The sequence below is a fragment of the Condylura cristata genome, unplaced genomic scaffold (assembly GCF_000260355.1).
Source record: "Condylura cristata isolate star-nosed mole 26May11 unplaced genomic scaffold, ConCri1.0 scaffold00052, whole genome shotgun sequence".
Classification (NCBI taxonomy): Eukaryota; Metazoa; Chordata; class Mammalia; order Eulipotyphla; family Talpidae; genus Condylura; species Condylura cristata.
In genome coordinates, this window is record NW_004567153.1 from 1,689,266 (window position 1) to 1,700,243 (window position 10,978).

A 10,978-nucleotide genomic window follows, 5' to 3' on the forward strand; every position below is an offset into this window, starting at 1 on the left:
ATAAGCTGTGGGAACCACATGGTTACTAGGTGACCACTGGAGACAGCTGGCAGGCCTGGGAAGGCTGCAGCCTTAACGCCGCAGTGTTAGCAGGCGAGGGTCCGCCCAGACACGGGACTCCGGCAGTGCGGGTGAGGGGAAGGTGGGAGCTTGAGCTCAAGTCGCTGTCAGCGTGTCCTTTCATTCTTCCTGAGAGGGAGGGGGCAGTGAGTGGAAAGCACTAGAATTCTGCTGCCGCTTCCGGGCTCTGTAGCGACGTGCCATCTGTCACACCAGCTCTGCAGGGGAAAGGCTTTTGCCTTGGGCCTGCTTTACCGGTAGAAGACCTTGGTAGAAGTCTACTCCAGCCAGGAGTAGACTCACGGCTCTCTGTTTGGCTGAAGCCTACTTTTGCTTCGCTAAGTTGAAAACTGTGTGGGGGAATGATTACAAAACTGTGTGTGCATATGTATATATAGATATAGATATAGATATAGATATAGATATGATATAGATATAGATATAGATATGCATACACACGCATATATATGTATATATACATATTATATGTATCGGGAGCGTTTTTCTAGTTTGTAGAATCGTAGAAATTTACAGCTGGAAATAAAACACATGTGAGTTGCCCAGCTGCTTTATTTTTAAACACATACAAAGTCAGAGTCCCTGGGAGGTTAGTGGCTATGTCCAGGACACACCGTGGGCCGCGTCTTCTCGTCTGCGTTCCTCTGTCTTACTCTACTCATCTTGCTTTGTGTGTATTTACCGGTCCATTCCATTCGCTTATGGAATGTGTGATTTGTTTATTAAATGAATTGCCATTTATAGAGCTAATGTGCACGTCTTCTGAGTTGTTAACTTACCAGGTGCCATTTAAGAGATGGTAGATGTCAAAAAAGATTGTTTTAAACGGCCTGTTTATAAATGCTCTTCTCCTGACATTTCAAAAGAAAGAGGATGGCAACCGGTTAGTTTAAATTTTAGTCATTTTATGTGTTATCCTTTTAAAATTATGTTTAGTCATTCATACATAGGAATGATTACATCATAACCAGGCCAGCTACCTGCTGGACGTTGAACTCGCTGATAAAAGATACTGTGAGGATAGGGCAGACCCAGCTTCATCACCAATATCAAATTAATAAACCTGTATCAGTTGTCCTGCAAACTCACAGTTATCCCTACTTTGGTCCACTCTTTTATCTGATTAACAGTGTTCTGATTGTTCTATCTTAATGCTAGGAACTTCAGCAAGAGCAAAGTGCCACTTGCTTCTTTCCATGTCAGTGTAATGCTATCCCTGGTAGTTGTTAAAATGCAGTCAGAATATGGCTAAAAACTTTAATTCTTAAATTAGAAAAATGTTGAACTCATCATCATTAACATTCTTTACCTTTTCCCCATTTCAGAAAGGCCTTTTCAGAAAGTGTTCTTTGATACGCAGTTTTAAAAGAAATAGCAATGCCATGTATCATATTCTAAACAAAGATCTTTGAAATGAAACTACTTATTTTAAAGCTCGGTACCAAAAGAAACGGAGAAACTTATTTGATTAAGTCAGTTAACCAAGGAAAAGCCTAGCACAGGTTGTGCTCTTGAACTCAGACACTCTAGGATTTCTGAGACAGCAATTTACCCTCCTTTATAAAACCCTTTTAATGTGATACTCGTTAATAAGATGATAGAGGAGAATTACTATTAGATTTGCAAGAGCCCACACAGCTTACAACTGTAAACGCTCCTCAAAGAAGCTTGTTGATTTCTCTTGCCGTACCTAACAAGAGGCCTGTCATGGGCCCTCCGCCTGGCTGGCCAGTCCTTTGTAGATGAAGAGAATCCTAAAGGAACACGCTGCTGTGTTAGCCCTGCTGTGGGTCTGAGGGCATCATGAGCACAGGTGTGGAAGAATGTACGTAAACGCACCTGCCCTGCCTGGGCCGAGACTGAGACAGACCATCCCCAGTAGGAAAGGACAGAAGTGCGTGTCGGGAGAAGTGACCTAGTCGTCTCCACTAGCCCGTGCAGGCCGGGGTCAAAGGTGCCTTCTCAGAGCTTTATTCTCTGCCAGCTTGCTGCAGAATGCGCTTGGGTCCCCTGTAATTAGCTGCTGGTTGAAACATCTATGAATAAGGGCGTCAGATTGGAGGGAATATGAGGGAGAGCTGTGATTAAGATTTGGCCACGAGTTACAGCCCATAACCGTTCATTAAAATTTATCATTGAACCAAAATCTTTAACCCCGAGACTGCACGCAGCTTGCGGCTGAGGAGTGTCTTCAGACACCAGCCTTTGGGAGTTGGTTTATTGGATCTTACTTGCCAGCCTTACCAGTGGGAAGGCCCAAAACGGGAATAATATTTGGCAGAAATTTTTGATCTGCATCTGTTTCAATGTTTTATTGGCATTTGGATATTTTATGCGTAAAGAAGACTTTCTTATTTAAGAACTATTTAAAATGAAGGCAAATCCCCTACACTGTTCTCCGGGAAGGCGCTGTCCCATGAAGGAAGAGTCTAGACGCGAGGATCACATGCGGTCCTCCTCATCTCTCCCGTGGTCTCTTGGTCCCTTACTCCTCACCCCCCCAGTGTGACCGGCTAGGAAACAGTGCCACACTGCCACCTCGTGGCAGCATTTCAGGCCAGAGAGGAATTCAAGAAACAAACCCTGAAATCTTAAAATGTCACCGGAGCCTCCCGCCTGTGTTGCCCGTCACGGCTGAGGATGAAGTGGAAACACACGGTGAGCCAGGGGGAAGGCGCCGTCCCACGTGCCTCCCTCCAGAACCGTCTTCCCGTGTGCTCTTCCCGTGAGTAAACATGCTTCTGTCTTTATAGCACTGTCTTGGCACGGAGAAGCACTGGCTTACCCTGGTGAGTGTGCAGGGCTACGCAAGTGGCGTTTGGCCTTTCAGAAAGTCCTAAGACTTGTGATCATCCTTGTGAAATACGTGCAGAGACACGTGAACCCGTTTCATGTGGAACAGAGTGGTGAAGGCTGGCAAGTGCGGTGCTAATCGGTTTTATTTTTTCCAAAAAGCAGCCTTTCGGAGACGCCCTCGCTGGTGGGTGGCTGCAGGGCGGAGGCCCTCACTCAGCGCTGGCCTTGTTCTTGCAGGTACCTGTCGGACCTTCGCGCTGCAGGCGACCCTGCGTGGCAGTGCATCGGCGCCCAGCACAGGTGGATCCTGCAGCTGATGATGAGCTGCAAGGAGGGCTGCGTGCAAGGCCTCAGAGGCAAGGGCTTGTCCCCGCTTGCCGTGTCCTTCCGGAGCGCGGGGGGGGGGGGCTCTAGCTGGGCGTGCTGGCTTCACCCCCGCACAGAAGCATGACGCCTGGGCGAGGAGCAGAGCTGGGAGGCGATCAAACTCTCCCTGTGCCCGCCTCACAGGGACGGCCACACTGACAGAGATTAGTTTGGGAAGCAGGTGTGGGGGTCACGTGTGGTCACAGGATGGCAGTCCTTAAACACGGTTCAGTCCACTCACGGCTCCACCCAGCGTGTGTGAGCCTGCGCGTACCCGCGGAGAGGCCAAGTGGTGAGTAGACCCCACCCTGCCGTCGTGGCGGAGACGGGGCCCTTGAACTCGGACGGTGACGAGTGGTACGCGGCACCGGCCCCTTGGCTGGGGACAGGGCTGGGAGATGGGTGGTTTGGCGGTTTCCCCATCGCCTGGTGGCGCCACAGTGAGGCCTCCGGGCCCCCTTGGCGCAGCTGCTGCACGCCGGCCCGTGGCACGGCTCCTAGACCGCCGTCACGCGCGCCCCGGGTTGGCCACAGTTCAGTCGTCGCCTGGCTGTACGGAGCATGAAGTGAGGGGCATGCTTAGACGGCTGGGCCGGAGGCGGCTCAGGAGGCCCAGGAGGTGGGAAGCGGGCCGGGCCGGGCCAGCTCCAGCTCAGGGAAGGCGCAGCAGGGGGCAGGGAGAAGCACAGCTGCCTCCACACGTCTCTGTGTAATTCCGGCCTCCCCGGGGCGCCCCAAGGTGGTGGGCGTGGGGGAGACTCCAGAGCTGTTCAGAAGCTGCAGTTGACAGGACTCTGCCAGAGGAATGCAGAGGAGCGAGGGAGCAATGGTGGGCGACTCCAGCCGCCCTGCCTGGGCCCCGTCGAGTTCGTGTGCAGAAGAGGGAAGGCCCTTGCCCGCCCTTGGCGCAGGCTGGCCTTGCATGGTGTGCCTGTGGAGGCATCGTGAGGCTGGTTGGATTGAAAGAACGGAGATTGGCACGAGGTCCGCCTCCGGATGGGCCTGGGGGCTGGGGCACTCGCCCACAAAGTGGGAAAAGGAGAAAACCCAGGGCGGCACCCCAGGGCGTGCGATGGATAGGGCTGGTGGAAGGGAAGCAAAGGAGAGGAAGAAGGGGCTGCCCCTGGGGCTGGGAGGGAAGGCAGGGGTGTGGCGCCAGAGGCCAGAGGAGACGGGGTGAGCCGACAGGGTTTGGAGATGAAGAGTAAGCAGGTCTGTGTCCTTCGGCTTCGGCGCTGTCCGGGACCCAGGCAAAGGCAGGTGCTGTGGCTGCAGCTACCAAGTGGGTCATGTGGAGAGGCCCCGGGACGGGCTTCCAGGAGGAGCCACACGAGAGCTCCCCTGGAGCAGAAGGGAGCGGCAGGGGAGGGCACCATCGCTTGCTCACTACACAGTTTGATCGTGACTTAGTGGCTTGGATTTGAGTCCTTTCCCGCTGCAGCTTGGTTCTCTCCTAGTGCCACTGAACCCAAGTATCTCTATTGATGCTCCATCGAAACCCCTGTGAACTTGGTGCTTGTACAGCTGCGGCAGGGGGTGATGGCTCCAGGCGCGGCCCCGAGCCTGTGGTCTCTGGAGCCAGGGAGAAAGCCTGGCCTGCGTGTGTCTGCCACGCGAGTGACAGGGCTTTCCACAGGACGGCATGTCACATCCTCTGGGCGTTTAAAAGCCTAAGCTCTGAGCCTGCATCTCAGCAGGGGAGTCCAGGGGGCGATGGCCCAGCGGGGCTGACGCTCCTGGACAGGTGTCCCCTTGGGGCCCGGGGGCAGGGCGGAGCAGGGCTGTCTAGTTCCGTATCTGCCCCTGTGAGGGGGAAGAGGCCCCACATACGTGTTTATTATGTGACTACAACTGAGAAGTGAGTACTGAGGGGAGTGAGAAGTCACACCCCAGCCTATTTAGCAGGAGTTTAAAGAAGCTTCCGAGAGAGTTGGTATTTCCACTGAAGCGATAATGAAGAATGTTAATGACTGACATTTAGAAAGGCGTTGGGGAGCATCCCAGGTACCTAGCGGGTGCTCAGTGACACCTCCCGCCTCCCCCACCTGAGGAGTGTGACGCTTCTCCCAGCACGGCAGTATCCCCAGAGATCTGACCGAGGATTCTCTGCCTGTGGTGGCACAAGCAATCTGACTGTGCAGTTTGGCTAGAAGAAGTTTGAACGTCTGGGGCCTGTGTAGTCTGTGACCTCCACACTAGTTGAGGGATGGGAGAAAGTTCCAGGACATGTGCTGTTAGCTTACTGTCATGCTCGTACCGAGCTAGCTGAGAGGCAACACCGCCCGCCAGGGACACTTACCGGAGGGGCCCTGGAGGGGCCCCCTCTGCCCTGCTTCGCTTTGAGTCGCTCCCCAAGTTCATCCAGAACTTCTTAAAATCAGCGTTTCGGACCCAATGAATGACCATCGTTTATGTGTACCTGGAGCCCTTTTTATTTACTCTGTCCAAGCGTGCTGCAGAACTTGCTCGTTGCTGGTGCGTAATTGCAAGCATGTAGTTAAATGAGACAAGATAACGGACGTCAAATGGACCCACTTGTTAGCAGTGGACTTTGCCTAAAGGTTTTTTCATAAGTTGGTCTTTCCTATCTTTTAAGAAGAAAACAACTTAAAGTTCCTTGAACATGCTGCTCTGCAAATTTTGTAGCGACACAGTGTAAATTTTCTGTCGGTCACATACAAGTAGGTGTATTTAGATTCATGTCCCTTTGTCCTCCAGAAGGATGCTCTTATCTGCGTCCGCTCCAGTTGTCCAGATGCTCCCAACTTAGGCAACGTCAGGAGCCCTAGCACAGACACCCCTTCCCGCGGGGTGGCTCGCCTCTTCGGAGCTCACCTCAGAAGCAGTGTTTGAGGATTTCATTCGGAGACCTGCAGACATTGAAAAGCAGGGAGGGTGCGAGAGGACCGACGCGCCCGCCGGCTCCAGCTGCTCTCAGCTCAGCACAGTCCTCTTGTCTGTGTTTCCCTTCCCTGCGCGCAATTATTTTTGAGGCAGCTCTCAGCCTTCCATCCGCGGTTATTTCGTTTTCAAAGACGAAGGTGCTCTAGAAAGTTATAACCGAAGCCCCCCTGGCACTGCCTAGAGGTGAGCAATAATCAGTTTCATATTTCAGTCTCAGAGCGGCTTGTCTTTCTAAGTGCGTAGGCACCGTGGGCTTTGAGTGGACCCTCCGCGTCAAGGTGACCAGCAAGAACTGCGGCATGAGGTAGCCAGAACGTGAGTTTCCCGGAGCGGAAGAAGTAGCGGCTCACGGAGTCAGGTCCTCTTGGGCCACTTTCCGGCAGATCTGGTCGCGCCGTTCAGGCACGCGCACGTCGTCAGACACCCCTTGGCTCTTTCACAGACACTCGCCTGTATTCATACTTAGTACGCAGCGGTGTCTGTGGTCTGTTTATAGAAAGTACCTGTCTGGGCCCCAGCGGTGCTGGAGTCGGGAGATTTTCCTCTGTGTGACCTTCAGCCGTCCTCGTGATTGGTGGCTGCAGGCGCCCCACGTGTATCATGTGACACCCGCCTAGGGAGACGGGGCCGGTGTGCTAAATCGGTGTGTCATGCGGGCTTCCTATCGTGTGTCTTTACCCGAGCGTGACGGTTCCGATCTGGAAGAACTCTGGGGAATTGTCCACTTCCCTAAGGTCCGTTTTGCAGCTGAGAAGATGCCAGGGGCAGCCCAGCTTCCTTGAGCCCTGGGTAGGGCTAGGCCTACCCCCCTCCCGGGCCCTGCCCTGGCCCTCCAGGTAGGACAGAGGCTTTGCAACAGATGGTTGCAGCAAACCCTTCATGAGGCAGCTTTTCTGGACGCGACGGACGTCAGGACCGCAGCACAGCGTCTCCTGTGCCGCCTCTTGACGACGCCTCGGCATTGCCGGGGCATCCTGACCGCACCCCCCACCCCAACCTGTTTTCAGAAAGCTTGTCGCTTGCCACATCTAAAGAGCGAGTTGTGAGTTCTTCTGGTCTCACTGTCCTGGACGCTTAACACCAGAGAAAGAGAAATGACTATAATCATTCAAAGAAACCCCCGGGGCAGAACAATGGGGAAGAACCGAGAGCGTCTGATGAAATAAAATACAATTTTAAATAGTTAGACTGTAAATATTTCAGCCAGGGAAAGGTTTCTTGTTGTCTTTTAAAAGAAAGACAGTGTTTATGCCTGAATTTAAGAAACCTAATTAACATATAAGTCTGCTTCTTTAAGTCTTAAGGTCTTTACATGGTGGTTTGAAGTAAAAAAAAGTTAATTGTATTTAGTCTTGTGGTCTTCAGAGAAGATTTCATGAGCAGAGATGGTGAGAGATCTGCAGAGACAGCAGTCCTGACGTGAAAAACACCTTCTGCTGAGAGAGATGCTTTCGTGTGAGACATTTGTCAACAGAAGTGGCCAGAAGGTGATGTCCTTACAGACGCGGGGTCGGGCTTTCTCTGGATTGCACGTTTAGCGCTAGCATGTCCCGAAGCAAAGGTGGCATTCTCTGGGTCTCAGCCCCAGAGAGCACCCCTCTGCCTTCTCTCGCAGTACCCCTCACCGCCAGGGCTACTTCCCCGGCCCACATGAGGTCTTTTCTAAGGGGAAGTACGAAAATGGGAGAAAAATGAAAATGAAAAATTAATATTCGAAAGTCTTGTCTTGGAAGCTTAACTACGGATGGGAGAATCTAATTGTGGGTTTTCTTTCTTCTTTTTTCCCAACCTGAACTGGCGAACCGTTTGCCTTCTGTTCCCCGTCTTCGCAACCGGGCCTGAGACAGGGCCCACAAACGTCTTACCCTTGTAAGAGTGTCACGCATCTCTTAAAATTCCTGTGAAACGGTCCAGAATTAGACAAAGTCTTCAGGCTTCCTGGCAGGAAAAGCCTTTGGTTAGTTAGCCCCCCACTGGCATTCTCAAACGGAACTTTTAAAGGTGCCCTTCAAAGGTGTTTTTCTCTTTGTTCCGAAAATGAGTTTAACTCTTAAAATGTATGCTAGCCGTCTTCATCCCTCCGGGGAGCAGGTGGAGGCCTGTTTGGAGACTTAGAGAGGAACGACCCTGACCCCCTCCCCTAGCATAGGCACTTAAACTGGACAGCTCCGGGTTTCGGGCTGCAGCTGGGGGCGTCACACAGCCGTGGCTCCAGCAAGTGTTGGATTCCCCGAAACACTGACCCAGCAGACAGCTCTGTATTCATCTGTGAGTCACGTTCTCTCTGAAAATGTCCGAGACGACATGTCAGCCCTGAAAGGTTTGTTCTGGGTCTTCCCAGCACAGCCCTGTGACAAGAGAAGCCCTGAGAGCAGAGGTGAATTATCTCCCGTGTAGCTGCGTCTGACATTCAGCAGATTATTAGATTCACTAGTCACTGAAAGAAGAGAAATGATCCGTTTACCCGGTGACCGTAAGCTATAAGAAGGCATTGCTTTCACCTCGAGCTCCTAAAACGCGTGCTGAAACTATCGCGTACAGTTAATGTGCAGTGCTGTAAATCTCGGCAGTGTGAACTCTCTTTTCTTGATATTTAAAAACGTGGCTATGACCTTGTGTCCAAATTATGCCCCTAGTTTACACTGCCTTTTTAATTAGACACACAGACTTATGCACGCTCGCCTCAGTTGCGCCTCCGTTTCAGGAACCTGGCGTCACATTCATGGAATTTCCTACAGATGTACAGAGACATTTCTGTGACTTAAAGACAGCAGGTGTCCGGTTACACGTGTGATGACGCTCATCGTCATTTTTTATTTAGACGTTACCATGAGGTTGCAGCTTAAGAAGGTTCTCCTATGATTTTTCTCTAGTGATTAAAAGCACAGCTTCTCCCAGTGCCTGTCCCAACGGCGTGAGCCCCGAGCGACGGGCGCCGTGTTAAGGGCACGGCAGGCAGGCGGCCGCGACAGGTCCCAGCCGGTAGCTGGTCTCCGCAGCCGGGAGCCCCCGGCTTCATCTGCACACTTGTTCTTTGCCTGTTGTCGCTGCAGATTAATTTTAAAATTGACGTGAGAGGATGCAATGCCTCGTGGGATTTTACTGCCTCGCTTTGTGACTTACGAGCGCCGAGGGAGAGCTGGAGGAAAGCGGGCTGGGGAGAGAGAAGCAGGGAGCTGCCAGGGTGTGATTGATGGCGGTGAAAAATCTTCCCTCAGCAAAGGGGTAGCCTGCTTTTCCTTTCCCTTTCATCCTATATTTTAGAAGGGGAGGGGGGTGTTCAGTGTGGCGTGCCTAACATCAGGCACTGTCTCTGCTGTTTGTAAACCGGAGTTCAAGTAGAAGTTTCTGTAAGCAACTTTAATTACCTGAACACAGACCCACAGGTTTTTTACACAGTGATTGTGGGGTTGTCTGTTAATCTGGTCGGAAAGATGGAGCAGCCTCCAAACGCAAACCGAAATGAGTGATTTCGGCAGTTTCTTCAAAGTTGGTAGCCGAGACCTTGAGAATTTGGTTTACTTTCTCGGACAAAGCCTTTGGTCCGTAGAAGCCCGTGTGCTGCGAAGGCAGCTGTCGGCTGTCACAGGGCAGAGCTGGGTCGAGTCCTTTTTATTTGCTTCTTCCATTTTGCCCTCGATCCTCTTCACCTTCCAGCGCATGGTCTGTCTCCGTTGGCTCAGACAGGCCAGCGAGGCTGATGTCAGGATGTTTCAGTTTGTTATCTGGCAGCTGGCTCCTTTCTACTGTCTTGGCTTACTGTACTTCTGGAGGAGGGCTTCATGCAGCTGGGAGCCATTTCACGTCAAACACGTCCCCTGCCCTTCACAGGCAAAAAATTTCAAGCAACCCCTGACGCCGGCGTTGACTGGTGATTTTCAAACGGTCGTTCTGACAGACCTCTTCGTTGCTGCATTCTGCATGCTTGCTGGTAGCATTGCTGTTAAATATTCAAGGCATGTTTTCTGCACCCAAATCTGCACGTAATTGAAAAAAAAAAAAGAGCAGAAAAGGCGTGCTCTCATGAAATCATAAATAAGTTGGTCGGTTATTCTCCTGTCCAGCTTATTACACGTTTTTGGTTCTCATTTCGGCATCCAGGTCAGTGAGAGCTGCCTCTTCAGATGTCACACCTGCGGTTTTGCTTTCAAAATACTTTTCTTCCCGGAACCTGCTGAGGGAGGTGGGTTCTGGCACCATGAGAAGTGCGGCGAGGTCAAAGCGCATGGCAAGCCTCCCTTCCTCCGATGGGGACAGTTAAATGATCCCCTGTAAACTGAGGAAATGCCCCGTAGGAACTTGAAGCGTTAGAGAATCACGGAGTCAAAAGGATCTTCTTATCTGTTGACACAGGTCTGATGCTGAGGACTCTGTAGTTCTGCAGTGCGCCTCCACCCTGCCCCCGCTTCTGTGTGGTGGGAGCCAAAGGCTCCCCGCCCTGCTCCCGCCTGGAGGCCGGGGCCTGCGTGTTTGCTCAACAAGCAACAGTGGGTGGTCGGGCTCTGTGCAGGACGGGCCCGCTGTGCCAGGAAGAGTGTTCAAAGGTGTTTGGGGCGGTGAGGAAGTCGGCGCCTCCGAGAGCTGGGGGCTGCCATGAGCCCCTGCGGCCAGGGGCTTTGAGGACCAGAACGCAGGGCACAGTCGCCGGCCCTCAGCCGCGGCCCCTGGGAGACTCTGCCCGGCCCTTTCTGTTGTGGGAGTTCTTCAGGCAAACACGGACGGCTGTTGGAATTGAAAGTGGCAAAAGCTTGCCCAGCGGAGTGGGAAACACGGGCCGATGCGCGACAGGCTCCCTGCGACCGGGCATACTCAGCGCTCTGTAGGTCTGAGGGGC

At 52.5% G+C, this 10,978-nt stretch overlaps 1 protein-coding gene across 1 annotated transcript in view; it reads left to right on the top strand.

Moving 5' to 3' along the window:
• EXOC2 (exocyst complex component 2) overlaps nucleotides 1-10,978 on the top strand; it is a 138,212-nt gene that overhangs the window by 42,776 nt on the left and 84,458 nt on the right. Inside the window, exon 10 of the mRNA XM_004694990.2 lies at nucleotides 3,112-3,230. Coding sequence (XP_004695047.1) covers nucleotides 3,112-3,230 — 119 coding nt within the window. The remainder of the gene's footprint in view (nucleotides 1-3,111; nucleotides 3,231-10,978) is intronic.